Source organism: Aspergillus multicolor, assembly GCF_047715735.1.
Source record: "Aspergillus multicolor strain CBS 133.54 unplaced genomic scaffold BDW74scaffold_2, whole genome shotgun sequence".
Classification (NCBI taxonomy): Eukaryota; Fungi; Ascomycota; class Eurotiomycetes; order Eurotiales; family Aspergillaceae; genus Aspergillus; species Aspergillus multicolor.
This window is the reverse complement of record NW_027395953.1, coordinates 1381672-1406863: the sequence shown is the minus strand read 5'-3', so window position 1 is coordinate 1406863 and position 25192 is coordinate 1381672. Positions and strand designations below refer to the sequence as shown.

The 25192-nt window shown below is 53.4% G+C and overlaps 10 protein-coding genes and 1 non-coding gene across 11 annotated transcripts; 8 read left to right on the top strand and 3 right to left on the bottom strand.

Moving 5' to 3' along the window:
• Positions 1-167: 167 nt before the first annotated feature.
• BDW74DRAFT_173560 (uncharacterized protein) lies at positions 168-1389 on the top strand (the record flags this gene model as incomplete). Its single annotated transcript, XM_073727811.1, has 2 exons — positions 168-664; positions 726-1389. 2 exons carry the CDS (start codon positions 168-170, stop codon positions 1387-1389), a joined length of 1161 nt encoding a protein of 386 aa, XP_073588817.1.
• Positions 1390-1631: 242 nt separating this feature from the next.
• BDW74DRAFT_48132 (uncharacterized protein) lies at positions 1632-2507 on the top strand. Its single transcript, XM_073732915.1, has one exon. The coding sequence runs from the start codon at positions 1939-1941 to the stop codon at positions 2431-2433; it is 495 nt and encodes a 164-aa protein (XP_073588816.1). The 5' UTR covers positions 1632-1938; the 3' UTR covers positions 2434-2507.
• Positions 2508-2710: 203 nt separating this feature from the next.
• BDW74DRAFT_144422 (uncharacterized protein) lies at positions 2711-6344 on the top strand. The gene is made up of 3 exons (XM_073723027.1): positions 2711-3041; positions 3230-4943; positions 5138-6344. The coding sequence occupies exons 1-3, from the start codon at positions 2969-2971 to the stop codon at positions 6012-6014; spliced, it is 2664 nt and encodes an 887-aa protein (XP_073588815.1). The 5' UTR covers positions 2711-2968; the 3' UTR covers positions 6015-6344.
• A 521-nt stretch (positions 6345-6865) lies between these two features.
• BDW74DRAFT_144420 (carnitine O-acetyltransferase CAT2) lies at positions 6866-9491 on the top strand. The gene is made up of 4 exons (XM_073723026.1): positions 6866-7066; positions 7119-7164; positions 7245-8907; positions 8967-9491. The coding sequence occupies exons 1-4, from the start codon at positions 6974-6976 to the stop codon at positions 9097-9099; spliced, it is 1935 nt and encodes a 644-aa protein (XP_073588814.1). The 5' UTR covers positions 6866-6973; the 3' UTR covers positions 9100-9491.
• Positions 9492-10113: 622 nt separating this feature from the next.
• BDW74DRAFT_144417 (uncharacterized protein) lies at positions 10114-12171 on the bottom strand. The gene is made up of 3 exons (XM_073723025.1): positions 11373-12171; positions 10897-11308; positions 10114-10799 (listed from the first exon to the last, which is right to left on the bottom strand). Exons 1-3 carry the CDS (start codon positions 11793-11795, stop codon positions 10678-10680), a joined length of 957 nt encoding a protein of 318 aa, XP_073588813.1. The 5' UTR covers positions 11796-12171; the 3' UTR covers positions 10114-10677.
• A 1478-nt stretch (positions 12172-13649) lies between these two features.
• On the top strand, positions 13650-16159 carry BDW74DRAFT_48053 (putative MFS multidrug transporter). Its single transcript, XM_073732914.1, has 4 exons — positions 13650-13922; positions 14068-15560; positions 15613-15657; positions 15709-16159. Exons 2-4 carry the CDS (start codon positions 14084-14086, stop codon positions 16008-16010), a joined length of 1824 nt encoding a protein of 607 aa, XP_073588812.1. The 5' UTR covers positions 13650-13922; positions 14068-14083; the 3' UTR covers positions 16011-16159.
• Positions 16160-16887: 728 nt separating this feature from the next.
• Positions 16888-17370, top strand: BDW74DRAFT_173555 (4a-hydroxytetrahydrobiopterin dehydratase; the record flags this gene model as incomplete). The annotated part of the gene is made up of 3 exons (XM_073727810.1): positions 16888-17037; positions 17105-17167; positions 17218-17370. 3 exons carry the CDS (start codon positions 16888-16890, stop codon positions 17368-17370), a joined length of 366 nt encoding a protein of 121 aa, XP_073588811.1.
• A 1409-nt stretch (positions 17371-18779) lies between these two features.
• On the top strand, positions 18780-21340 carry BDW74DRAFT_48048 (peptidase family M20/M25/M40 protein). The gene has a single exon (XM_073732913.1). The coding sequence runs from the start codon at positions 18875-18877 to the stop codon at positions 21239-21241; it is 2367 nt and encodes a 788-aa protein (XP_073588810.1). The 5' UTR covers positions 18780-18874; the 3' UTR covers positions 21242-21340.
• Positions 21341-21815: 475 nt separating this feature from the next.
• BDW74DRAFT_t36 lies at positions 21816-21887 on the bottom strand. The gene has a single exon. It is a non-coding gene; the product is annotated as a tRNA-Arg (tRNA).
• A 492-nt stretch (positions 21888-22379) lies between these two features.
• BDW74DRAFT_144412 (SDR family NAD(P)-dependent oxidoreductase) lies at positions 22380-23555 on the top strand. Its single transcript, XM_073723024.1, has one exon. It carries the CDS (start codon positions 22442-22444, stop codon positions 23459-23461), a length of 1020 nt encoding a protein of 339 aa, XP_073588809.1. The 5' UTR covers positions 22380-22441; the 3' UTR covers positions 23462-23555.
• A 311-nt stretch (positions 23556-23866) lies between these two features.
• On the bottom strand, positions 23867-24964 carry aspf13 (allergenic cerato-platanin Asp F13). The gene has a single exon (XM_073723023.1). The coding sequence runs from the start codon at positions 24518-24520 to the stop codon at positions 24035-24037; it is 486 nt and encodes a 161-aa protein (XP_073588808.1). The 5' UTR covers positions 24521-24964; the 3' UTR covers positions 23867-24034.
• Positions 24965-25192: the final 228 nt, after the last annotated feature.

The window sequence follows — 25192 nt, the reverse complement described above, 5'->3', positions numbered from 1 at the left end:
ATTAGGACAATGTAAGCTCTTGACGCAGTTAGTTGTACCTACAGAAATGCATGTTGCAAGTTTCAAGTGTCAGTATACCCCAAGTCTGGGGGTGCCGAGTCCCTTGCTTGGGTGGGTCTGTATTTCCTTTAGTTCAGATGAACCATCGCAACCAACAATGGCGTGCTATGGCTCATCTCACCTCACCACCTCTCCTCAAATCCCAAGGCATTCCCGTCTCTGACAATGTCTCGAGCGCCCAGCATCCAGAAGCCCAGCTGCAAGTCACACAGAGCCGTGCAAGTTCTGAATTTCAAGCTGTCGTGTTCCCGCCCCTGCTTGAGCGTTCAGCCTTGAAGCAGAAGCTCTCAGTGCCACACCGCTACACCTGCTCCCCACTCGCGTCGGACGAAGAGATAGCTACCCTATCTATACACATACGCGCCTGCAGCGAGTCAAGCATGGTAGCCTCCCAATTATCAGACGTAGAAGCGCAGCCGTTCGAGACAAAGGAGTACGACTCCTACGCCTGGGTGCTTCTCGAGGACCACCCGCTGCGCTCTTACCCAGACGACGCCAATTGCCATCCCGAGATCACGGCATTTACGCGCAAATGCTCTGCGTTTATTAGACAGCGCTGGCGGGAGCGCGGGCTGCCTTTGCTGTGCTTTGTGTTGATGTTCTTGTGAGTCGGCCGTCCGGTTCGGTTTTATACTTTCGGCGGCGTGTCTCTGACTATGTTTTAGTGTGATTGTCCAATTTTTGGTCCAGCTGCCGCATATTGTGTCGTATTTTCTGGAACCGGAGCTTAGGCAGGATCTTCCGGGCTTCATTCAGACACTGGATACGGTTGACCGGTCGCTCGGGCTTGAGCTTGATCATGCGGCTATTTGTGTGTATGACGTTTCGGCCCAGGCCCATATGCAGGGAGTGACGGGCGACGCTGTCGAGTATACCCTTGCTTCGGGGTGCACTGGCGCCAAGGTTGACTTGTGGCAGAGGAATGGCGAGTTACTCGTTGGGAGTTCGCCGTCAGACTCCGATGACGAGCGCACGCTGCAGAGCGTTTATGTCCAATCACTTCAAGCTCAGCTGGACGCTCGGAATTCTGCTTCCCTTCACTCGACTGGAGAAAACGGTGATGAAGATGATCTGGTACAGGTCGGATTGTTTGACGAGGACCCGAAGCAGTCGTTCACATTGCTATTGGATGTTCAAACACCTATGCGAAGAGCGTGGCCGTCGCTTGTTGCGCAGCTAGAGGCCTTGAACGAGAGGGGGTATTTGTCGTATCGAAGCGCAGAGCAGGGTCTCGTACTGCGGCCGGTCACAGTTGTGGTTTCTGGGAGAGGATGTCGTCGATTGTCATTGCTGGATGACTTGTCAAGAGCTATCAAGGGGTTCTTCTGATGCCTGTAGAGCTAGCTAAGACCCTGTATTATACTTTATACCCAAACCGAATTATACTTTCGTCAGATGAGAGATATACCTCCCGAGTAATGCAGCGCTCAGTGACCTCACCAGCAGCGGTCCCGGTCTGCCACGTTGACTGCATATCATACATACACTGTGAGTGGAGATGATCGAGTGACGGAGCCCAACGATGCCTTAAATCGACATCACCGCAGAATTTGGCGGATCGACCGTTTTCCCCGCTGCCTCTGCAGGAATCTCCTGCCTGATTGGCTGTGCGCAGACAATCTGTTGTGATGTCTCCAATAAATCTAGACTGCTAGTATAGTCCCTGGCCCTGCGAGGGTGTCGCGTGGAGGGCTTTTGTTTCCTTGCTTGACTTCGGTTATTTCTCACCGTAATTTGAGTCTTCTTCTCCTTTCCCAACTTAACTCGAACAAACTTCTCTACTTGACCTTCCAGTCCCATCCCTCCTTCACAGCTCGACTGCGCCTTATTCCTCCGGTCGCTGGCGTTTGTTGCAGGTGTTGATACCATAATCTCATCATGATGAATTACCAGAAGTACTATCCCGCGCCCTCGACATATCCTCCGCATACGCTATCAATACCTTCCCACGACCCTCGCTTCACTGCATCACGCCCTCCTGCTCCTCCGACTCCCTCTGTCGTCGTCGCCATCGCAGCTGCTGCTCCAGCAATCTCATCGCCCTCGTATTCGCACAGACCATTGCGACCCTCGTCCGACCAGGGCCATCAGCCCGACCAGGCGCGTTACGAAATGCCACGATCAGCACCGTCAGGCGCCTACAACCACCCCTTGTCAGATCGCACCCCTGCTGTTGCGCCACATTCCGCTGATACTGGGTATGCGTCATTTCGGAGAGGGGACAACGTGTATCACGTCTCACACGCGACCCACGGTTCACGGAAGCGGCCTCATCGCGATGAAGGCCCGGAGGCCGATCCCAATCTAGGTAGTCGTTACCGCGGCGATGGTGAGGGTCACACTTTGTACTCCGGTGAGTGTGTCGCTAGCTAGCTGTTTATGTACTTTTGCGCTTGTTTCCCTATCTCCTGTCACGTTATCTCCCCGGTGCATTTGCTCGCGAGTCCCACTATTCCCCCAACCAATCAAGCCCCGGTCCGCTAGCTTCTGATCGACTGCCGCCTGAGGCACGCTCGGGAGCGCTAGACCTGATCGGGACTAGTGATGCGTGCCAGGGCATCGCGTCCCGGAGGCCAATCACGGGGAGCAGCAGTCACGGGGCTCAGCTGAACCCACTGGAGAGCGAATCTGCCGTTGCGCTTGTTCTTGTTGTTCATCATCATTATCATCATCACATTCACTGTTCCCTTTCCATTCCCTCCGTCTCCAGAAGGCCTCAGAGCGCTGTTTTCCATCTGATCTGTCTCATCGTCTGCCTTTATTTCTTCCTCACTCTACAAATCCACTCGCGACTCGCGTCCTTCTATTATTATTGCTACCTCGCTCGCCCCCTTCGCGTCGCTTCGTCTCCCTTTGGTGTCTTCCCCCGTTGATTCGCTTCTCTGCCGTCCGTGATCACCCATGCGATATGAACCCTCCCCCGTCGCATGACCACTCCCGACGGAGATCTTGGGGCAGCAGCGGTAGTTCAGCCTTTCCTGGTGAGTGTCAGGCTTCTGCTCTCTCTCTCCTGCTTCTCCGTGCTAGGAGAGCGAAATTAGCCGGCGCGGAGTACCCGAGACAACGCAGCCCAACGCCTAGCCCTCTGCCTTCCGCCATCCAAACGCGCTGTATTCTAATGTTGCTGTGTGGTTTCATCTGCTAACGTGCGCTTGTGTGCATCAACCAGGCCAGCCAGATCAGTCCTCCGCTCCCTCGTCAGGATCTCGTGGGATGCCTCCTCCGTCTCCACCGCAACATTACCCGTCGCGCGGCCCCTCGGGAAATACCTCTTCTCTTTCCACTCCATTCTTGTCGCGTGAGCCTCCCAACACCGCGGCCCATCATCGTCCAGGGAGCAGCATGTCGATATCGTCCATGCTAGGCTCGGACGCTGACCGACCACCGCGGGATATAGGCTCGTCGATCTTCTCGCGTCTTCCTGTCTCCTCCGGCCCGTTCGGCAGCGCGCCCCCGCCGCCATCGGCCCCCGGTGCCATGTCCCCTCCTACGGCCCCTGCACGACCAGCGCAGCACGATTACCCTTTATTCCGACGATCACAGACCCCCGAAAAACCGTTTGCGAGGAACCACCAGCCGAACAGAGGATACCGATCGACCTCGGGAGGTGGCCCTCCGACGACAGGTGCTGAGCAGCCCAAGTACAGCGGCCTGTCTCGCTTATCGGCTGCGTCGCAGTACTCGAGTAAGCCCAACTCCGCACACCCATCACCCCAAGTCTCTCCTGCCGAACCAACGTACAACGGTAACGAGTCGCGTCGACCGAGCTTCAGTGGGCCGCCTCGACCGAACAGCCAGCCCCAGCACCTCGAACCTCCACCCCGACCACCCGGCTATAGTCCGCTATCACGGCATGCTGCCGCTCCTGGGGAGAGCCCGTTTGGGGCGTCGCACCCGCGGACCCCGTCTTACCTGGGCCATGACTCTCAGCATGCTCGGTTCGGAGGATTGTACGGTGACCGTCAGACTGAGGAACAGGCTCGCCAGGAACAAGCTCGTCGAGAGAAGGAACGGGGTATGTCGCAGCCGGAAAGCAAGGTAGGGGCCGCGCCGTCAAGATATGGTTCACTCTACGCGGAGCGCGACGCAGCAGCCGGTCGGCAGCAAAGCACTTCGTCAGCGTGGGAAATGGGTCGCTCGCAACCAGCATCGCCGGAAACGAAACGCCTGTCGGCATCAGAACCCAACTCGTATAGCTTCGGCTTCGGCGCGATCCAAAACTACACCAAGACTCTAGGTTCGCAGCCTGGAGGTGCTCGCCAGCCGCTCTCAGTGCAGACCCAGCAGGGTCACAGGACATCCTCCCCACGCGATCAACCAGCATACCTCAACAAGCGTCACAGTGGCTCTCATATCTACGGCGGCTCCTCTGCTGGCCCATCTCCTTCGTTCGCACAACCCCCCCCGGATGATCAACCTCGTAAGGGCAGCGATGAGTTGCTGCACCATCGCAACCTTCTCGGTGTCGGTCTGAATGCAAAACAGGGCCGAGCATCCCCGCTGCCCCAAGCTGTGCAAGGTGCACAAGCTCAAATTCTTGGTCCTGCTGGCGAATCGGGCATTAAGAGTGAGCTTGGTCGGGTTTTCGCAGGTATTGGGAGTGGTGTCGGCGGTGTTACGGCTACCACCACGGGCAGTGGGCCTTCAACGCCGATGACTGCAAGCCCATTCAAGCGCGACAGCCTCACTGCTCGGTCTTCGAACACAGAACCCGCGGATGAGAATAAAATCGCTCGACCTGGCTCTGCGAGCGGGAAACGTCCGAGGCGGTCAGAAGAAGAGAATCGACTGGAGGGTGAAAATGGGGTAGATGTACGACTGGGGGGATCTACGCGTGGTGGTCGACGAAGTCGCGCTACACCGCATCATCACCACCACCATCAGTATGTCTTATCTTGTTCCGATTTCAGATTTGTTACTAATCTTTCCTCAGTCACCACCACCACCATCATAAACCTGAAGAAGAGCATTCCTCATTTGGCAGTTCTCAAAGGCCACTGGGCATGAACATGTTCCACCGGCCGAGTGATGGTCTCGGAGGAGAGCCTGTGCATTCGCACCACCACCACCACCATCATCACCACCACCATGCGCCCCGGTCCGCGGCTTCTGCTGCTTTGACGCCAATGCGGGAACCTCGAACTGTTGTTACAATTGAACCTGTGCTTTCTAGTGTCTCTCATCTTCCCCGCCAGCATCTTGGCTCAACATTATATGCGCCGCGGATTGGAGCGCCGACCGCGAAAGCGACATTGGAGAGCGCCAAGTTCGGATACACAACCACTCCCCTACCTCTCCCCCGTTTCGACGGCAAGGAGAACTGTACCTTCACCATTCGTGTCCCTCGCTTCCGGATAGATAACAGTCACCGCGAGGAAATCTGCGCTCGACGTGCCCTTTGGGGCACTGGTATCTACACTGACGATTCAGATCCAGTTGCGGCTGCGATTCATTCGGGCTTCATTCGCGGAGCTTGGGGCGACGACGTGGATCCTGATATGCTCGATCTGGAAATCAAGGAAGCCTTCCAGCACGCCCCTAAGACGGCCCAGGACATGGGTCTCGAAAAAGGCGAACGACCCAAGATCCCTCCGCCACCGCCAGCTGGAAAGGACCTCCACATTACTTTGCTTATTCTCCCTAAGCTAGAACGTTATGAGAGCAGTGTGCTGTTCGGTTTGAAGTCTCGTGTCTGGGAGCAGAATCACGATGGCATGAGCTTCAAGGTCCTTCGTGTCGAGTGGGTAGACGAAGGAGTCGGTCGGGCGGAGGAGCGCAGCGGTGAAGCCAGGCGGAAACGTCTGCGCAACCTCATCCAATCCGGTCGTATCTGTACAGGGCCCGGAGTGGTGAAGCTGGATCAACTCCGCAGTGGGATCCAGGTTCCACGGCGCAAGGCGAAGGCAATCGAGGGCCAAGACCAGCCTACCTCCGCCATGCCAATTGTCTCGTGAGATACCTTTACTGTTTATTATTGATTCCCTTTTCTGCTTCTGATTTTTCGTGATTGTGTACTAGCGAGGCGTGGCGCAAGCCTATGGTCGATTTCTCCTTCTCAAGTTTTCGTTTGATTCTGGGCTGTTTGTTATTTTCGCCAGTTTCAGTACATTCGTTCCGTTTCTTCTGATAATATTAATATTATACCCTGTAGTTGATAATCCACGGGCATGACATTGACAGTTCCATAGTCCTACACTCCACGTTCAGCGCCCCCACCTTGATTTGTCCAGATGCATGCAGATCGGATCAACGGACGCAGCGGGTGAATGGAACCTAAGCTTAATTTATGGTAGAACAATAATGATCCTTCTATAATGATGTATACGTGTGATGCTGTCCCACGGAATGCTGTAAAACCTTTTTCAGCGATGTCGGTCGGGGCACTTTGAAATCTGGAGGCTGGAGCTCTCCCCGCATTCTCCATTGCCTCGTGGTGACATTTTCCGCGTTGCACTTCGCAGCTGCCATCAGGTATTCTGTGTACAGGCTCTTATGCTTGTTGCTCTATACAGACGTACTCATCATAAACTTTATTTAAGCTATAACGAGGATCTGCTATAAGAATGACAGGGTCATGGGATCGGACCGAGGCTGAGAGCCCGAATCTGGCTGCTTGCGTCCTCCGGCTCCCCGCGGTGTATCTGTGATACCATTATTACACAGTAAAAAGGTACTCCACTTCCTAGAAATGTGATAGGCTGATACGGTAATTATCCACCCCCCCTTCAGCCGAGGTTCATTATTCGGTTCTCTCGCTGGCCTCATCTTGCCTCTCTTCTTCTTTTGTACTGGCCTTGTCGTCTTTCTTGCCCCTGTCTCCTCTCAAGCTTTCTTCATAAACTACTCGACCACTCCCCTTCCTCTCTACTCATCATCCTTTCCTTCCCCCTGTCACCCCTCCACATCGAGAGTGATGTTTACAGCGGCTGCCCGGAGCCGGTTCTCTTCTACTCTTGCTCGCCCCCGCCTCTCTCCTACAAATTCTCTCCTCGCTAGATCTTCAGTGGTATGGTTACTTCTTGAGACTCGGAGTAATTGGAATTTGCTAACTGTACAAGGCATCAACAATGGCACCGCGGCGCAAGGCTTCTTCTGTCCCCGAGGGTAAGAATCACATGCGCGGATACACTCGACGTTATGCGGCGGGTGTATAGGGCTTAACGCTGTTAGCTAACTCCGACCAGGATACAAAGAAGACCACTCCAAGGGAGCAATGCTCCGATTTGAAGACTCCCTCCCCCGCCTACCAGTCCCATCATTGGAAGAGACCGGTCGCCGGTACCTAAAATCCGTCCATGCAGTCGTTTCCGAGGGCGAGTACGAAAACACCAAGAAGGCTGTCGAAGAGTTCATTCGCCCCGGCGGCGCAGGCCAGACGCTGCAGGAACGACTGCTTGCTCGCGCTGCGGACCCCAACACCAAGAACTGGCTGACCGAGTGGTGGAACAACGCCGCTTACCTCGGCTACCGGGACCCCGTGATCCCGTACGTCTCTTACTTCTACTCCTATCGGGATGACCGTGCCCGCCGGGACCCCGTTAAGCGTGCTGCTGCGATTACCACTGCGGCACTCGAGTTCAAGAGCCAGGTCGATGATGGCTCGATTGAACCCGAGTACCTCCGCAAGATTCCTCAGGCTATGAGCTCGTACCAGTACATGTTCAACTGCTGCCGCATTCCTGCCGATCCTGCGGATTATCCTCAGAAGTACTCTGCTAAGGAGAACGAGCATATTGTGGTCGTCCGCAAGAATCAGTTTTTCAAGGTGCCTTTGGTCATCAACGGCCGCCCGCTTAATGTGTCGGAGCTGGAGCAGCAGTTTGAGCGTATCTACAAGATTGCCCAGAAGGTTCCGCCTGTTGGTGTCCTGACTGTTGCGAACCGTGACCACTGGACTGCCGCCCGCAAGAAGCTTCTGGATGCTCACCCGGCCAATGCCGATGCCCTGCGAGATATTGAGTCTAGCGGTTTCCTTGTCTGTCTGGATGATGCGAGCCCCGTGACTTTGGAGGAGCGTGCGGAGCAGTACTGGCATGGTGACGGCCACAACCGTTGGTTCGATAAGCCTTTGCAGTTCATCGTCAACGAGAACGGCACTGCTGGCTTCATGGGCGAGCACAGCATGATGGACGGTAGCCCCACCCACCGTCTTAACGACCACCTCAACGCCCTCATCTTTAACAACAAGATCGATCTCTCCGCAAAGTCCGTTCGCTCCGACCTACCTGACCCCCGTCCCATCAACTTCCACCTGAACGAAGAAACCCTCGAAGCGATCGACGTCGCGGCCAAGGAACACCGCCAGCAGATCGCCGCGCACGAGCTGCGCGTCCAAGCCTACCAGGGCTACGGCAAGGGTCTGATTAAGAAGTTCAAGTGCAGCCCCGATGCCTACGTGCAGATGATCATCCAGCTCGCCTACTTCAAGATGTACGGCAAGAACCGCCCAACGTACGAGTCTGCCTCGACCCGCAAGTTCGCCGAGGGCCGTACAGAAACCATCCGCACCGTCTCCGACGACAGCGTCGCCTTCTGCAAGGCCATCACCGATGCGTTTGTTCCCCGCGAGGAAGCTGTCCGTCTCTTCCGCACTGCCCTCACCGCGCACTCCAAGTACACTGCCGAAGCTAGCGACGGCAAGGGTGTCGACCGCCACCTATTCGGTCTCAAGAAGCTCCTCCGTGAGGGCGAGCCTTTGCCTTCCATCTACTCAGATCCGGCTTTTGCCTACAGCGGGTCCTGGTATTTGTCCACTTCCCAGCTGAGCTCGGAGTTCTTCAACGGCTACGGGTGGAGTCAGGTTATCGATGACGGGTTCGGTATTGCGTACATGATTAATGAGAACAGGTGAGCCCTCCTATCTACCCTTGACCATGAAGAAGAATAAATGCTAATGATAAACGCAGCCTTAACTTCAACATTGTTTGCAAGCGCATCGGCGCCGAGCGCATGAGCTACTACCTCAACGAGGCGGCCGGCGACATCCGGGACATGCTGATGCCCGATCTTGCCGCTGAGGCCGAGAAGGCGAAGCTGTAGATTGGCTTATTTTCCCTTTTCTTTCTGCGCTTGGTTGTTTGTTCATAAGAGAAGACCTAGACGGTTTTGTCACGGCCATGCAGTTGCATACCTAGACTTTTGCTTGCTTTTGTGTGCTTTGGGATATCTGCTCTAGCTAGCCTGTTGAAGTGTTTATTTGATGTATTTTATTCCATCTGGAAATAGATCTTCGTATCTATGTGCTTCTTGCTTCTGTGCAGGGTCCAATGATATTGCTTGGAAGCCTCTTCTATGAGTTGCTACTAGTAGCATGCGTGCATAATCGTGTCAAGTACTTCGCCTCTTCTTCTGGCTTCTTCAGTCGCCGAGTCTAGGCCTTGTCTAACTGAATAGAGCACCACGGTATTTTATGTAAGCTTCATCCTCTCTTTCTTTCCGTATTCTGCAATCGGACGACCACAGTGGTAATATATAACCTGCAACAAAATCGTCAATCGACTGTGTGATTACGAGCAATATATATACATCCCCAAGCCTACTATAATCAAAGTCCACTTAATTGTCTAGCTACGGTAAATATCAGGGTCAAAATTTGTGGCTGTGAAACAGACGGGCCTGGATTCTATGCAGGCTGGAGGGTACCATACCTAGGCACTCCGTAGGATGGATGGGTGTAGCTAGCCTGGCCTGTACCTAGGTATGCACATCTACGATTGCTTCTAGATGGAGGGGTTTCCTTCTATCACCCATGTGTTGCTTATTTATTTCTCAGCTGCTGCGCGCTGGACGGTGCGTCAACGGAAAAGTAAACGCCTGCAAGGTTGTTTATCATGAACCTTTGGCTGGCTGTTGGCTCTTGGAGTCTAGGTTAGAGCCTTGAGAGGCAAATCCGATGATCTGCACGCCACGCGAGAGGCCAGACCAGACCAGACCCAGCTGAGGCGGGCGTGAGATTTAGGTTGGGACAGTGGGACTCGGGCTGCTGGGACTGCATCTTGCGTGCTTAAACCCCTTGCGTTGAAGATTTGTAGAAGTAGAATCTGAGAAATAGATGCATATATGGTGCTCACTGCTCAATGCTCATGTAGGGGCGGCGCAAGGGGTGCGGCTCGCGTGGTTGGTACACCGTATCTACACGTGTTTCTGAGACATTTATTCTCGCTGATGGGGAAGATCTAAAGCGTTATATTTGGAAAGAGACTATGTAGCTAGACTGTTGGAGATATGTGTTTTGACTGAGGATTGGGATATCTATGTTGATTGGTAGATAGATACATGTTGAGTTGAGTTCAGCGCTGCACTGCCCGGGTTGTACTGTGAGAACATAGTCCTTCGGGCCAGGGTCTAAGCAACAACTGGCAGATAAAGTTTAGAAGGATAACTGTTCATTCCAAGAGGTCACCCTCGTAACCGGGCGTTAGAGGTGCAACCCCACGTTGCTTGCTTCGGGTCTGTGTGGTACTAGGTGACCCGGTAGGCCGCCATGCGCACGTCTTCGAGGTCGACGGAAAAATTCCTCGAGTACCTTGGGGTGGTTTGTTTCGTTCATGGTCCGAGTGAGTAGGCGAAATATAGATAATTTTTTGAGGTTGCATCCAAAAAAAGGCGCTGAGCCAATCACGTCTTGTCTGACAACTCACCTTCGGATCCCGCACCCGCTGCCGGCTGTCTAACGCTGGGGTCGCCGGGCGTTACAGAAGGAACCGTCATGTTCGTGCTTTGTTCGCTCAATTGGCGTTCTATGACAGGAGTAATGTTAGCGTGGTGAGGCATTTTAGGCATTTGAGTTTGAATCGCTGTCCGAGTGTCGTTAGACAGGCCAAAAACATCACGCACCTAATTCCCGAATACGCTGCCGTAGCATCTGGTTTTCTCTTGCAAGCGACGCGGCCTCGGCCTGGTAAAAGCTACTACCCTGGTCCTCTCGGCTTAGGCTACCCCGCCGTCCTATACTTTCACCGGGGCTAAGGCCGGGGCCGACGACCCACTCTGGTGCGGCCATATCCCGGGTTGAATCCGCTGCCCTGAGATTGGGGGAATGTGCGTAGCCTTGGCTCGGGCGGCGACTAGACAAAGACGAGGGCAATTGAGTTGAGGTTCTGGTGCCTAGGGTAGACAGTGAAGCACCGGGTGGAAATGAGACAGAGCGCTCGCTGGATGGGGTAGCATCGTCGATCGCGGACTGATGTTGCTGCTCAAGATGCTGAATACGGAGCTCTTGGTTCCTGATCGTCGATAAAAGTCGGTTCTAGAATACGAGGTGAACCATGGTCAACACCACATCAAAGACGCTAAAGGGAAGTATGCCTTACCACCTGAGCTTCCTGCTCCTGTTCTAGTTCCTGATGCAGCTCGCCAAGTGAAGGAGCGCGATGATGATGGGGATCACCGAAGCCCATGATGGGACTATTCGGGAAATTGAACAAGCTTGTCCGAGCAGGCTCAGGCGAAGCCGACGGAATATCCCCGATGGGCTCGCTATAGCTATTGTTGCTACTGCTGTTGATGTTCAAGTTTCCAGACCGGCGACGCTCCGACACCGATATTGGAAGATGGCGGCGCGGCAGCTCGGAGGACATGGTGCTACTGCTGGAGTGGTTAATGTTTGAGTTGGACGACGAGTTGGAAGCGCCGGTTGAGGCAATGGCGTCCAATAGACTGGTTAGGTTCCGTCGTTGGCGTGGGGAAGCAGATGCCGAGCGAGATGGGGGGAGGGAATTGATGTCCGGAGACATGGTTAAGTGGGATGGGTCCTGGATCGCGCTAAATCTCGCAGTGATCCGGAAGCAGACAGCGAGGGTAGCTGCGGATGCAGACTAGAGCTGATGATAACGGAGATGGAGGCTGTCGCCTGGCTGTCTCGCTTGACTCTGTCAGACCCTGGCCTGATGGTGATATTGATGGGCCAGGGCCGAGCCCAAGCCGTCGAATGAGGGGAGCTGTCGCAAGCAGAAGGCGGTCAAGAACTTCAGCTGGTCACGGTCATTCTAGCCGCATGTAGCCTAGTGGGTGGTCAAAGCCTGGAAACAGCCGAACAGCCGAGAATCGGGGTCGATCTCGCACGTGACTTACTGTCTTTTTGCCGGCACAGTGGGGATCTGTGGAATGTTGGGGAATCCAATGTCGCATTATTATTATTCAAACGTGGAATACAGTCCGGGTGCTCGAGGACGATCGCACATCTTGGTTGGGGAACCTGGAGCGATGTCACCCGTACTTCGGGTTGTCGGTCGTGCACAGTTTACAGTTTACTACGTACCGCGCTTGGCAGCGTTGATCTTGGCTTCAGTGGCTGGTCTTACGACGCCTTAGCGTGTGCTTAATCCTACCGTTGAGGCTTCGGAACTGTGGAACAAAAAAAGTAGAAGTAAACATCGAGTACACAGTCTATACAAGGTTGTATCCAGCATACAGAATGATCTGGCAGCGATGTGCGAGTTGCCATTGCGCGTCTGTATGAGATGAATGGGGAAGTTCTACGAATTCCTGGAGACTGGAGAGATTGGGATGCCCATGGAGAAGCCCCCACATCCCCTCAGAATTTTCTGCTCCACGGAACCCCGAGGTTGCAGTCGGCAAACCGTGTTGTTGATCACACCACCCAGGACCGAGTGATATGACAGAATAAAATACTCAATCTCTTACACTCCATCTTTGCGACGCCCAGGCGATGATGAACATGCCAACACCAGTCAAGATTTGTTCAAGGAAAGCAAAGACGAAGGATCGGGGCGAAGAGGAGCCATTGACGTCATTCGCGGCAACATTTCCCCGCGACTGGCTCTCAATTTCAACCTTGCAAGATTTCGGGATGGAACGACAGGAGAAGCCCGAGCGACTATTACTTCAGGCACTCCACTTGAGTTGGCCGCCACATGCATCGAGCCAAACAGACAGCGATGGATCCATCATCATATCATTTTGACTCTCGACCCTGGAGCCAAGGTCCGACCGCCGTTCGGGATCCAAGCCCCAGCCTTAGGCATCCCGACGCCCCTTGCGTCGTACGACCGACCACAAGTGTGTAAACTGAGAGCCTGACAGCAACGCTGCATACCATATCGTGAGATGTCGATGCTGAACATTTTGCATTCGTTCGGAGCTTTGCCAAAAGCAATTGGTCCATGTCTGCCGGTGTGACTTGTTCGATGCCGGAACCCAGTCCCGCTGGCCAGCCTTCCAGATCCGGCCTCGAGGGAGGTTCCGGCCCAGAACAGCGTCCATCAGCCACCGCATTTTGCCAGTTGTAGTAACGTCTGGACGAACGCGGAGTTGCTGATGCGGGCTTTCGTCTTTGCATCTACGCCTCGTACGCCGTACGCTGTAGACATGCACTGTAGGTACAGTAGTAGGCTACACAACAAAAGCAAAGAATCAGCCGCCAAGGCACCAGATCTTCATGGGGCGTTTCTACCTTGGAAGTAACTAAGGACTCGAGGAAGATCGGCGAGAGAATGGCTCACTGGAAGTTAAACGCAAAAAGCTACCCGCTAAACGAGCAGAGCTGGAGAAGGCGGGGTGGTAACTGAGCGAACCCAGAGGTAGCATCGACGCTTCTGGATCCAGCCAACGGCGTTGCCCGTTCTTTCCTTTTTGGGAGTTCTTGCCTCCAAGCTCACAATGATGACAGGTCGGAGCCCTTCTTCCTTCTCTTCCCACTCCGTCTTCTTTTAACATCTACTCCCCCGCTTCCTCTCTCCTCGATTCTTCTTCTCGTCATCTTCCCATCATCTCTCTCGAGGACTATCTCTCCGTCGCTTTTGTCCACTCTCCACCTTCCTGTTCCTCTACTCTCTTCTTGTCGACGCCGATCATTTCCTAACCCTCATCTCGCATCCTACAAATCTCCGGCCAGTGTCATTGTAAGTATATTACCTTACTGTTGGTACTCCACTGCTTCTGTCCACGATCAGTGTTGATTACCGTCCCTTATGATGCTTCCTTGCTCTTCTTTTTCTCTACTAGCTTCTCTGTCTAGTCGGTAGGGCAACGCTAACCTGAACACAGTGGTGACCCAACCAAGATGCCCACGCCATTCTCCGAAAAGGAGATCGAAAATTCGCAGAGATTGCGGCAGCCCGATGCATCCTCCTCGTCTCAGGATGATGCGATTCTTGAGGCTGAGAAGGAGAAAGCTGGTGGAGGCCTCAACGGCAAATCCCAGCTTCCTCGTGATCCCACGGCTGGTACTACCCTGCACCAGCTCGAGAACAAGCCGGGCGAGAAAATTGAGTTGACCGAAGACGACTGCTACGATCAGCTCGGTTATGCGTGGCCAAGTTGGAAGAAGTGGATGGTGATCTCCGTGATCTTCCTTGTCCAGACATCCATGAACTTCAACACTAGTCTCTACTCCAACGCCCTTGGTGGCATTTCCGAGGAATTCGGCGTTAGTATGCAAGCTGCGCGTTGTGGCGCAATGATATTCCTTGTCCTGTATGCCTTCGGCTGCGAGCTTTGGGCTCCGTGGAGCGAGGAACTTGGCCGCAAGCCAATCCTGCAGGCGAGTCTCTTTCTTGTCAACATCTGGCAGCTTCCTGTTGCCCTTGCACCTAACTTTGCCTCCATCATGGTAGGCCGCGCCTTGGGTGGTCTCAGTTCAGCTGGTGGTTCCGTTACGCTTGGTATGATCGCCGATCTTTGGGAAGCGGATGAACAGCAGTATGCTGTTGCTTGTGTTGTTTTCTCCTCTGTTGCTGGCTCTGTCATTGGCCCTGTGGTCGGCGGTTTCGTTGAAGCATACCTGCCTTGGCGTTGGAACATCTGGATCCAGCTCATTTTCGGTGGCTTCGTTCAAATTGCACACTTGCTGCTTGTCCCTGAGACGCGAACCACAATTTTGATGGATCGGATCGCCAAGAAGATGAGGATGAGTGGCGAGAACCCTAACATCTACGGACCTAACGAGCTCGTCCCGTACCGCGAGCGCTTCTCGATGCGGGAGATCCTGGTCACTTGGGTTCGTCCCTTCAAGATGTTCTTGACCGAGCCCATTGTCTTGACACTTTCGCTTCTGAGTGGTTTCAGTGACGCACTGATTTTCATGTTCATCCAATCCTTCGGCTTGGTCTACGACCAATGGGGCTTTGGCACTGTTGAACTTGGCCTGTCATTCATTCCCATTCTCGTCGGATACTTCATTGCCTGGTTCTCCTTTGTGCCAGCTATCAAGAGAAACATTCGTGAGAGGCGCGAGAAGCCCGACGACGAACAGGCTCAGTACGAATCTCGTCTTTGGTGGCTGCTCTGGACTGCTCCTTGCCTTCCAATTGGTTTGATTGGGTTCGCGTGGACCAGCTTGGGTCCTCCCGTTCACTGGATCGGTACGATGATTTTCTCCGCCATTGTTGGTATCGCCAATTACAGCATCTATATGGCAACCATCGACTACATGATCTGTGCCTATGGACCGTACTCAGCTTCCGCCACTGGTGGAAACGGCTGGGCACGAGATTTCCTTGCCGGTATCTTGACAATCCCGGCAACACCATTTTTCCAGAGTAAGTGTGCTTCCCATCGCATGTACTTCTGTGATGCTAATCCGTCCTGCAGATATCGGCGGCGAACACCATCTGGAATATGCCTCTACCATTCTCTGTGAGTACAATCTGCATCAGACTAACGCAGCAGATCACTAACATGTGTTAGTCTGCATTTCCTTCCTATTGGTGATTGCAGTATATGCCATCTACTGGTACGGTCCGACTCTTCGCAAGCGATCACCTTTTGCCCAACAGTTGTCCGACGCAAAGGCCGAATTGCAGAGCCACGGCGCAATCCACACCGGCAGGCTCTCTCGCGTCCCAACGGGCTCGCGAGCAAATTCCTTTGCTCGATCACAACAGAACTTGCGCATTCGCCAAACCCTCGGAAGCCGACAGAACAGCTTCGCGGCGTCTCGTCCCACCTCGCGCACTGCTTCTGCGCGGCAGAGCTTCTCGGAGGTATAACGGCTCGCGGATAGCCAACAAGCATGACGATGATGATGAACGATGATCGAATGGATACAGAACTCGTTTCGCCAACCCCAACGCCGACTCGGCGTCATTATTCGAAACTTGCTGCCTCTGGAGTGGCCCGTACCGTTTCCTTGTCAGCACTTCCTGGCGTCTTTCCTTTTCTCTCTCACCTCTGCATGGAAGGGATGCTTTAGCTCCTTATCTCTTTTTTTTTTCGTCTAATGTTCTTCAAAGCGGTCCTTGCTTCTAGCATCCATATTGTCGACCGCTATGATTCTGTGATGCCTCCATGATTGCGTACAATACTTGCTTGGTATTCCACTGGCGCATCGCCATCAGTTCTCTTGATCTGTATTTCAGCCTTGCACCTTTGGCTTTTGACTCATCTTGTGTTTCGCTTAGATACCAAGCTTTAATCTTAATTGTACGTACTGTGGCTCATAGCGAATTGAAAAATCGCATAGTGCGTCCATGTTCCTTGTAATCAATTGTCGTCTTTGGCAGCCATACTTCGCTTCCGTACGGAGTACCCCCCAGCCATCCAAGTTCTGTTTACAGTAGCTGATCCTCCTAAATGAATATTCAAGAAACTGGTCATGTGACCAGGTTGGGATCTCACCCGAGAATGCGGCATCATTGGAAGTAGCTTTGCTTCTACCAGCCAGTGCACCTCGTCATGAAACCCGCAGTCAAAGGTTATCAGCGCCTTCAAAGGTCAATATTGGGACTTCGTCCGGCCTGCACTCGCACTTATTCAACTCGCCAGTTAGCGAGTTTCTGCCAACCGCCAAATCTGCGAGTTTCCTCCATCACTTTCCGTCAAGTTCATCCGAGCAACGGGGTCAGCTATATCCGCAGAGCTTCTACTATGGACACAGAACTCCAGATTGCCGAGGGTTTTGACCCAGAACAGCTGCGTCCCACGCTGAACGAATTGCAGGGTCAAGGGTGGAGGTTGGACGACGGCAAGATTGGCATCCAAAAAACGTTCTATTTCCGATCATATTTCAAGGCCGTGGTACGTCTGTTCGCCTCCACTTCGGAGCTTGAGGCTGACATGGGAATGTGATTCCGATGGACGGCAGAGCTTTTTGAACGCAGTTGCATCGCAGAGTGCTACCAAGAAGCACCATGCAACAATGACGATTGTGAGTAGCGCAAAATTCAGACGGCTTCGCATGCTAATGGCGATCTCAAGAGATTTGGATCGGTGGATGTTCACTGGACTACTCACCATCCGCGCGGCCTTACCGACAAGGACACTTCGATGGCACAGTTCTGCGAGCAGGCAGCAACACTGATGGGCGCAGTGCAGGAAGGGCAGGGCCAGAAGTGTGGACCGGCGACGTAGGCACTGGATTCTACTTACACAATGATAACCAAGCTACTCCATAATGTTTTTTCTCTCTTTCTCTTTCCTGAGGTTCTCTTCGTATGCAAGTCGCAAGCCAGTCCGGGGAGGAGACTTGCGGAGACCGATCCCGATGAGTCAGCCTCACTTTGTTTCGATTCCCGCGTGGCTGAGGATCGCAGCCTCCGTGCTCCAATTCGTCTGTACCTTGCACTTGCACGTATCTTCCCGAGAAGCCGATATGACAGGCGAATTCCTTGGTAACAATGCGTCTTGACTCTTGAGGTGAGCAGCAATAGTGACGTGATGATCTGTGGCTGATGCTGATCCCCCTTTCGCAGACGAGCGGATCCAAGAGTCTGGAAGAAGCCAGGCCTCGAGCCCCAGCACCTCCCTTTGAAAACTACAATCTCATTGGCTGGGATAGAAGAGTCGCAGGCTAAATCCTCTCGAGTTCTCTAAGCCGACAACCGTTATTCAAAGTGGGGACGGACAAAGCTGGTTCAGGGGGGTTCTCGGCTTCGAAAACAAGTTAAACAACCATGAAGCTTCAGTCGGTGGGCTCTTGCCTTGCTCGAGTCTCCATCCCCATGGTCTCATCTAAAACACCAAATCGAGATGCACTTTTTTTGCCTCCGATTGATGGCTCCATGAGGCCCATGAATCAGAGATCTCAACTGCGGTCTCAGTCCCACGGTTCCCAGGGGATTCGTCCGAACAGTTTCAGACTTGATCACAAACAACCCTAAGTAATTTAGTTTCGTCCCTAGCCAACTCCCAGCGGTGGATAGGATTGGGCACTTAGTCAATTTCACCACAAAGGACAGGCCAGTCATCTTATTCCGGCCCTCCTCCAAGGCGGGCAATTTACCTTGTCACGCTCTGGCCTGCTTCTCGCTCTCATTCCAATCCCACCCTCCCTCTCTTGCTCTTTCATACACGATCCTTCGACTTTCTTCATCTTCTTTCCCGGCGTTCGGCATCTGAAACAATGCTTACAATGGGCTTGTTGAAGACGGGGGTTTAATATCGAACCAAACCTCGACTGCTCAGTTCTCAGCCGGTGTCGACGACTCAAGAGCCGACGTTTTTCGTGCACGTTCCTTTCCAGAAAGCTTCCGATCCCGCGCGCATGAGACAAGCAGCTTTCGGCCGGCCTCACTATTTTTAAATCCAGTCGCTCGCTCAATACACCTCTTGTTCATACATATTTCAGTATCCAGAATTGTCCGACGCCTCGCTCTTTGCGCCGTTCCTGTCACTGTCACGAAAACTATGATCGCCCCTTGAATGTTGTTACTCAAATGAATCATCCAGACTTCTGCCGCACTCGTTACAGATCATCTCAGCCACTCCTTTTATTGTTTCACGGCCATACATTGCACAGCTGACATCGCATGTTGTGCGGGATCAGAATTGATATATCTCCCTCCCAATTTTGTTTAGCGTTTTCAAAATAATCTCCGTCGCCAGTCAAGTGGGAAAGAAGCAAAACGTCAGAGCGATGTCCCTCAACACCAAGCTACCTCAGCCATCTGTTAGCGAACGGAGAGGCCATCAACTAGCACCCTTACATTTACAGACCAATTTCAGTCGCCCTAATTCTCAGATTGTCAATGTCGCGTCTCCTCTGAAGCAACGTCCACGACCGTCGGATTATGAGAATGGCAAGACAGAACGAGTCCCCTTGCAGTCAGCGCATGTCAAACGGCAGTCTTCACGGTCCAGTCTCCGTCAAATCTTCAGTCGCGAAAAGCACGGTCGAAAGTTGGACGCTAGACTTTCTGGCATCGAGGAAGTCCAGGACCCAGTGAGCCAGGCGTCGACCGAGGAAGAGGCGCCTTTGTCGCCCACGCCGGATGATTGTGACACGCCTCGAGCTGTTCCAGGTTCGGCCGCCCCCGCCGCACCCACGACTTCCTTCTCGACGACACCGCCGCGATCCAAGTTGCAGTCCAAACAGAGAACGAAGACCGACGAGGAAGATAACACCCCGGTCGAGGATGTAGCATGGAAGCCGCCTCCTCTCTTCAAAGCCTACCCGCAAGGTCTGAAACATGCGACTCTTGCGTCTCCGATCCTGTCCAGCGATTCCATCATGCGCCTACATGCTACTTACAAAGCGAGGGAAGCAAGTCTGCGGGACAATGATCAACAGGCAAGTCAACCGGCAAACGAGGCACCTGTGGAGGAACCTACAGCCAGGAAGAAGAAGCTCGACAAGGAAAAGCAGAAGTACCTGCGTGCTCTATCAGAAAACGTCGAGAACGGCGAGTGGACTCAGAAAATCTACGTCATTGCGACATCTGGGTATATCTTACAGTACCCTGGTGATGGTAAGCACGACCGATTACCAGAGAAGATGCTTCTCCTCGGGCCAAAGTCCGTGGCGTTTGCTAGCGATGCGATACCAGGCAAGCATTGGGTGCTGCAAGTGTCCCAGGGCTCCGAGGAGGATAGTGGTGCAAACCCCGCGGAAACAGCTAGGCCTCTTTTGTCGCGGTTTGGGTTTCACAGGTCTCACGCTCGGCGATTGGCGCGGAATCTGCTTCTTGTGTTCAGTGACCCGGAGGAAATGAGCTCCTGGTTACTGGCCGTCCGCGCCCAGATAGAGGCCCGCGGCGGCAAAAAGTACGTGACTGAAAAGGTGTACGATGAAGGGATGGAGAGTCAGCTACGGACCACGCCTAGTATGCGACAGATGGTGAAAAGGGACCCCAATCGTTTTTCGGCGGTTTATCTCCAACCGCGACAGTCAATGGTGTTTGAGGATAAAGAATCTAGTGCTGGGGAGCAGTCTCGACGGAGTTCATATATTTCGGTCCATCGCCGGTCGATTGTCATGCCCCATCCCCCGGAATCGCGCAGGGGCTCAGTGTCCACAGCCCACACAGATGACGAGCCCGCGCGCTTCTATGCCGCAGTCGGATCCCCCCCTCTCCCGGAGAGTAGCGTGATCTCTGAGCCTGCATCGGCAGTGACTGCGCCGACTAGTCCAATTTCTACAACTCCTAATAAGCGACAGTCGATGTTCCTACCTCCGGCGTCCAACCCGAAAGCTGAGGAAATACCACGAGCGCAGTCAACGGTCCCTGATGCCCATTTTCGGAGTGCTTCGCCCCCGGCACCCAACTTCAGCGTGCCGCTTTTTAGTAGGAGATTTGCGGCTCGACAAGATACTCATCAGGCTTCTCGTGACAACCGAGATGATGTATCAATTGATACTATTTCCATGTTTTCGTCCCCGCCGCAATCGCCCAGCCGGGAAGGATTTGCGGCCTCGATGGCTTCGCCCGAGCAGCGCCGACCAGTGGACCGGCGGGATCAGGTCAAAAAGCCACTTCGCGCATCAAATTCTGAGGATGCGCTTGTAAACACACCTCGGGAACGCGACCGCGGCCGTACGCGTTATTCGCATCTGCCAGAGCACATTGCAATGCTGCCTGCCAGTTGTTCATCGACTTCACCTCGTCTGCTGGGTGTCAAGCCGGTGATGTCAAGCGCCTCGCATCATCCAATGCCCCTTGCCGAAGTTGTGAATACGCCCAGCCACGGTGATCACCCCAGCAAAGCAAATACGTCAAGCCGCCCATCGTCGATAGTCATGTCACGGCGGAAGAGTCTGACCGGGCTCACTGTTGGCCCTCCAGCCGCACCCCCTCCCAATATTCCTCTACCGAAAATCCCTTCAGCTTTCGTCGAGTCCCCTCCGCAGACCGCATGGTCCGAGAAGTCTCTGCCGCTGGCCCCTGTCGAAGATACTGAACCGACGTCAGACAGCATTACTTCTCTGCCCTCCACGCATAGTCATCTCCCCAGGACCGTTCGAAGCCTGGCGTCCCGACAGATGGGCCACGCCAATAAGATATAGCGTCCTCATGGCTTCGATGGATTTTTCTGATATATACACGCATCGGAACCTTCTGCACCGTTTAACTGCATCCCCACGCCGATTTTCGTCTACGTCACGACTCGGCTATTCCACATAGCATGCATATCTGCAGCGGCTTAGCGTTTACTCTCCTTTCTTTTCTTTGTCTCTCGTCTTGCATGATACCACTTCTAGTCTCAATTCATCTTCGTGTCCAAGCCACGCATTTGATATGTTGTCATGGAACATTTATTCTCTTGAGATATCCCGCGCTGTAATGCGTCTGCATGTGTTTGTTTATCATTTGCTTTCTTGTTTGCATTTATAGGGATAGGGGGGTTTACTATAGGATAGACTTGCGAGAAGTTAAATAATAGAATCTCTCTGGACATAACTTACTCTAGCTATAGGTCCTCTCTGGCTTTGCGTGGGCCGGTCCCCCAGATAAAGCCCGATAACGATAACGCTACTCTCTAGATTGCTATGGTGGCGTGCAATTAGCACGGCACCTGGACCCTGGTATGTAGCGGTAGCAAAACCAAGACATGAGACAAGAACAAAAAACTGATAGCAAAACCCCTACGGGGGATCGAACCCCGGATCTCGAGATTAGAAGTCACGCGCCTTACCACTGGGCCACAGGGGCTATTTAATCCTTGTGCCAAGCCAGCGAGCCATATGTGTCGCAAAAATCAGTCACCAAGTGGCCGAGACAGCATCAACCATCAGTAACCACTTATACTTACCCTAGTCGTTTGCCAGGAGACTTAGTTCGGTCAATGTTGTCCTATCAATCACTTAAGTTCTTTGTCTCGCTTGCTAGAGGTACTACTACAGAGGGTGCTCTCGCCTCGAGGCCAGGTTGGTGCGGATTATAGAAGCTAGAATGACGTCATATTCGCTCGTCTATACTAGCACTGGACTCTTCGACCGGACTCGTAATTCAGGGTATTGAGATACCAGAAAGGCAGGGGCTAGATTCAGCGGGCTTTAGAAGGTCTGTAGAATGTCCGCAGTTACAAGACAGCAGGGTTCGTGGTCACGCAACGTAGATGACATGTCGATGACGGCAAGCCCTAACAAATTCCCCTTCTGTATGATGACACTGCAAGCACTATAAACGTCACCCTGAGGCCATCCAGACCACAGCTCTGCATATAAACCGTCCATGTCCCGTCGATCAATATTCAACCCGATATAATGCTTCGCTCCCTCTTCCGCACCAAACCGTGTAACTCGACATTCACAAGCAAACTCCCAACAACCTCACTCCCATCACCATACCCCATCTCCATCCGCCCCGTCTCATCCAAAACCAACAAAACCAAAATGTCCGCACAGACTAGCAACGACCACTTTAAGCTGGAGAACCTCTTCGGCGTCAAGGGCAAGGTTGCCCTCGTCACAGGCGGCGGCTCGGGAATCGGCCTCATGGCCACGCAGGCCCTCGCGAAGAACGGCGCAAAGGTTTACATCACCGGTCGAACCTCTGAGAAACTCGACCGTGTCGCCGAGCTCTACAACAAGAACATCGAAGGCCAGATCATCCCGCTTACCGCCGACGTCACGGACAAGGACTCCATCCGCAAGCTCGTCAAGGAACTCGAGAGCAAAGAGAAGGTGCTCAACATCCTGATCAACAATGCCGGTGTCTCCAGCGCAACGCAAGATACGGACCAGGAGTCCGCGAAGGATCTGCAGAAGACGCTCTTTGAAGACCCCAGCTCCAACATGGAGGAGTGGGACAAGACGTACCGCACCAACGTCGTGCACTGCTTCTTCACAACCACGGCCTTCCTCCCGCTTCTGCAGAAGGGCACGGATGCCGAGCGCGCTTGGTCCTCGACTGTCATCAACATCTCCTCGATTTCCGGCATCGTCAAGGCTTCGCAGCACCACTTCCAGTATAACGCTTCCAAGGCGGCGACTATTCACCTGACCAAGCTGCTGGCTCACGAGATCGCCAGCTCCGGCCTGAAGATCCGTGTCAACAACATTGCGCCTGGTGTCTTCCCGTCTGAGATGACGGCTAGCGAGAGCGACGACAAGCAGAAGAGCACGCTGCCCAAGGAGAAGTTCGAGGGTAAGGTTCCTGCGGGCCGACCCGGCAAGGACGAGGATATGGCTGGTGCGGTGCTGTTTACGGCGACGAACCAGTACCTCAATGGGCAGACTATTGTTGTTGATGGTGGGTATGTCCTCTCGACTGGGTCGGTTTAGGAAGGATCCCTGGTGGATCGGTTAATGTATTATAATGATAAGCGATGACTTTAATCGGATGAGAATGATACTCGATGATCTCATACGGATTCCATGATGTAAATGCATAAAGCCCCATCTTTCAAAAGAGCTTAGACAATTTGTTCCCGGAGGGTAGAAGATATCGACACGCCTCCGGACTCTTTCCTGATCAAAGAGTGAGAGCTGCACTTGAATCATAGCACAGCATTCTCATACTTGCCGAAGTATGCCCGTGGACAGATCAAGGCACGTCCCTTTGGCGGTGGTAAATGGAACCACATGGCCGTTGCAGGAAGCATTTGAAAGGGGGCCGCATATGCAACGGTGCGAAGTCATTTGACTCAACCTACTGAGCATTGTTTTCAGATGTATGGAAGATAAGAGGTCCAAGGTAAGCAGGTCTTTTATTAACGTAAGGTCAAGGTCATAAGGAGCGTGGCTAATTAGGTACATCGCATCAAATCATAAAAGGAATCCCAGAAACCATCCCACAAATGCCCATCAATGCATCTTCATCCATTTTAAAGTCAAGCCCAAACATGAGCGAGCCCTCTAACCCCTAGCAGGAAGACCACACTCCTCCCGTCCCAACAACGTCCAAGAGATATTCACCCGTCCCAGCTCCGCAGCCCGGTTATTCGTAAGCTCATTCATAGCCGTCTGCCCAACATTGAATCCACCGGGCGCGGTATCAATAGCCGTAACGACAATGGAATTCGTAGCCCCCGCGGCAGAGGTGTACGTGAGCCGGTAGCACGAGCCGCAGCTGGGGCTGCCCCAGCCGGCGATGGTGGGCGCGCCGCCGATGCGGGCGAAGGTTGGCAGTGAGTCGAAGGTGGTGTATCCGTCGGTTATAAGCCCAAAGTCGCCGTCCGAGCAGGCAACTGTGGTTAGGGAGGTTGAGCCGACGTCGTACTTTGTGTCGTAGGAGAGGGTCGATGTCCCGGAGGATTGGCGGGCGATGAGGGGGTTTGAGGGGGCGGCGAGGGTAAGGGTGAGGGTTGGGAGGAGAGAGAGGAGGGTGGTTGTGAGCTTCATTTTGGTTGTTTTGTTTGGAGAGTTGGAAGTGGTTGAGAAGTGGGAGATGATGGTTTAATTGTGGTTTGTGGTTTGTGGTTTGTATAGAACCTTGAAAGTTGAGGAGGATTGCTGCTGATGAAGAAGACAGTAGTACGGACAGTACGGGGTATTTATACCTTTCCTTTCGCACAATCTCATGTCACACCTGCACTCGGTCTTTGTCTGTCCCCTCGGAGTCTATCCACGCCGGCTGTGCCCATCAAACAACCTAGCTCGGTCCCAGTCCCACGCCGGCGTGACTGGCAGCTGCAGCCTGGCGGTGCAATATCGAAGAATAGCAACCGCCTGTAAAACCCCAGCAATGGCGGACGAAGACGATGCGTCCCGACGCTGCCGAGTGAGACACAACTGCTGGATCGATGGGGGATCGGCACATCGGGTGACAATCAGAGCGGAGGCAGTGTTGGATGCCGGTGAGACATGCTTCGCTAGCTCGAGCCGGCTGCAGATCGGCGTGGGGAATCCCTGTTTGGAGGTTAAGGCGGCCAAGCTCTAAGCTGAGACGGTTTTACTTGTCATAAGACGGTGAGTGTAAGAGAATTGGAGTATTAAGTGTATATACTGTTCATGTTGTCTAAAGAAACGTCTAATTACGACATTCCGGAGCCGTACCTTTACTGACATCTCATA

What these genes read in the sequence shown, in the direction of transcription:
- BDW74DRAFT_48132 (XM_073732915.1), top strand. Translation starts at nt 1,939, where the DNA reads ATGATGAATTACCAGAAGTACTATCCCGCGCCCTCGACATATCCTCCG.
- BDW74DRAFT_144422 (XM_073723027.1), top strand. Translation starts at nt 2,969, where the DNA reads ATGAACCCTCCCCCGTCGCATGACCACTCCCGACGGAGATCTTGGGGC. An exon ending in CGGTAGTTCAGCCTTTCCTG is followed by an intron (nt 3,042 to 3,229) that starts GTGAGTGTCAGG and finishes TGCATCAACCAG; the next exon opens with GCCAGCCAGATCAGTCCTCC. An exon ending in CATCATCACCACCACCATCA is followed by an intron (nt 4,944 to 5,137) that starts GTATGTCTTATC and finishes CCACCACCATCA; the next exon opens with TCACCACCACCATGCGCCCC.
- BDW74DRAFT_144420 (XM_073723026.1), top strand. Translation starts at nt 6,974, where the DNA reads ATGTTTACAGCGGCTGCCCGGAGCCGGTTCTCTTCTACTCTTGCTCGC. An exon ending in TCCTCGCTAGATCTTCAGTG is followed by an intron (nt 7,067 to 7,118) that starts GTATGGTTACTT and finishes TAACTGTACAAG; the next exon opens with GCATCAACAATGGCACCGCG. An exon ending in TACATGATTAATGAGAACAG is followed by an intron (nt 8,908 to 8,966) that starts GTGAGCCCTCCT and finishes TGATAAACGCAG; the next exon opens with CCTTAACTTCAACATTGTTT.
- BDW74DRAFT_144417 (XM_073723025.1), bottom strand. Translation starts at nt 11,795, where the DNA reads ATGTCTCCGGACATCAATTCCCTCCCCCCATCTCGCTCGGCATCTGCT. An exon ending in AGGAGCAGGAAGCTCAGGTG is followed by an intron (nt 11,309 to 11,372) that starts GTAAGGCATACT and finishes CTCGTATTCTAG; the next exon opens with AACCGACTTTTATCGACGAT. An exon ending in GCAGCGTATTCGGGAATTAG is followed by an intron (nt 10,800 to 10,896) that starts GTGCGTGATGTT and finishes CTCCTGTCATAG; the next exon opens with AACGCCAATTGAGCGAACAA.
- BDW74DRAFT_48053 (XM_073732914.1), top strand. Translation starts at nt 14,084, where the DNA reads ATGCCCACGCCATTCTCCGAAAAGGAGATCGAAAATTCGCAGAGATTG. An exon ending in GGCAACACCATTTTTCCAGA is followed by an intron (nt 15,561 to 15,612) that starts GTAAGTGTGCTT and finishes TCCGTCCTGCAG; the next exon opens with ATATCGGCGGCGAACACCAT. An exon ending in ATATGCCTCTACCATTCTCT is followed by an intron (nt 15,658 to 15,708) that starts GTGAGTACAATC and finishes AACATGTGTTAG; the next exon opens with TCTGCATTTCCTTCCTATTG.
- BDW74DRAFT_48048 (XM_073732913.1), top strand. Translation starts at nt 18,875, where the DNA reads ATGTCCCTCAACACCAAGCTACCTCAGCCATCTGTTAGCGAACGGAGA.
- BDW74DRAFT_144412 (XM_073723024.1), top strand. Translation starts at nt 22,442, where the DNA reads ATGCTTCGCTCCCTCTTCCGCACCAAACCGTGTAACTCGACATTCACA.
- aspf13 (XM_073723023.1), bottom strand. Translation starts at nt 24,520, where the DNA reads ATGAAGCTCACAACCACCCTCCTCTCTCTCCTCCCAACCCTCACCCTT.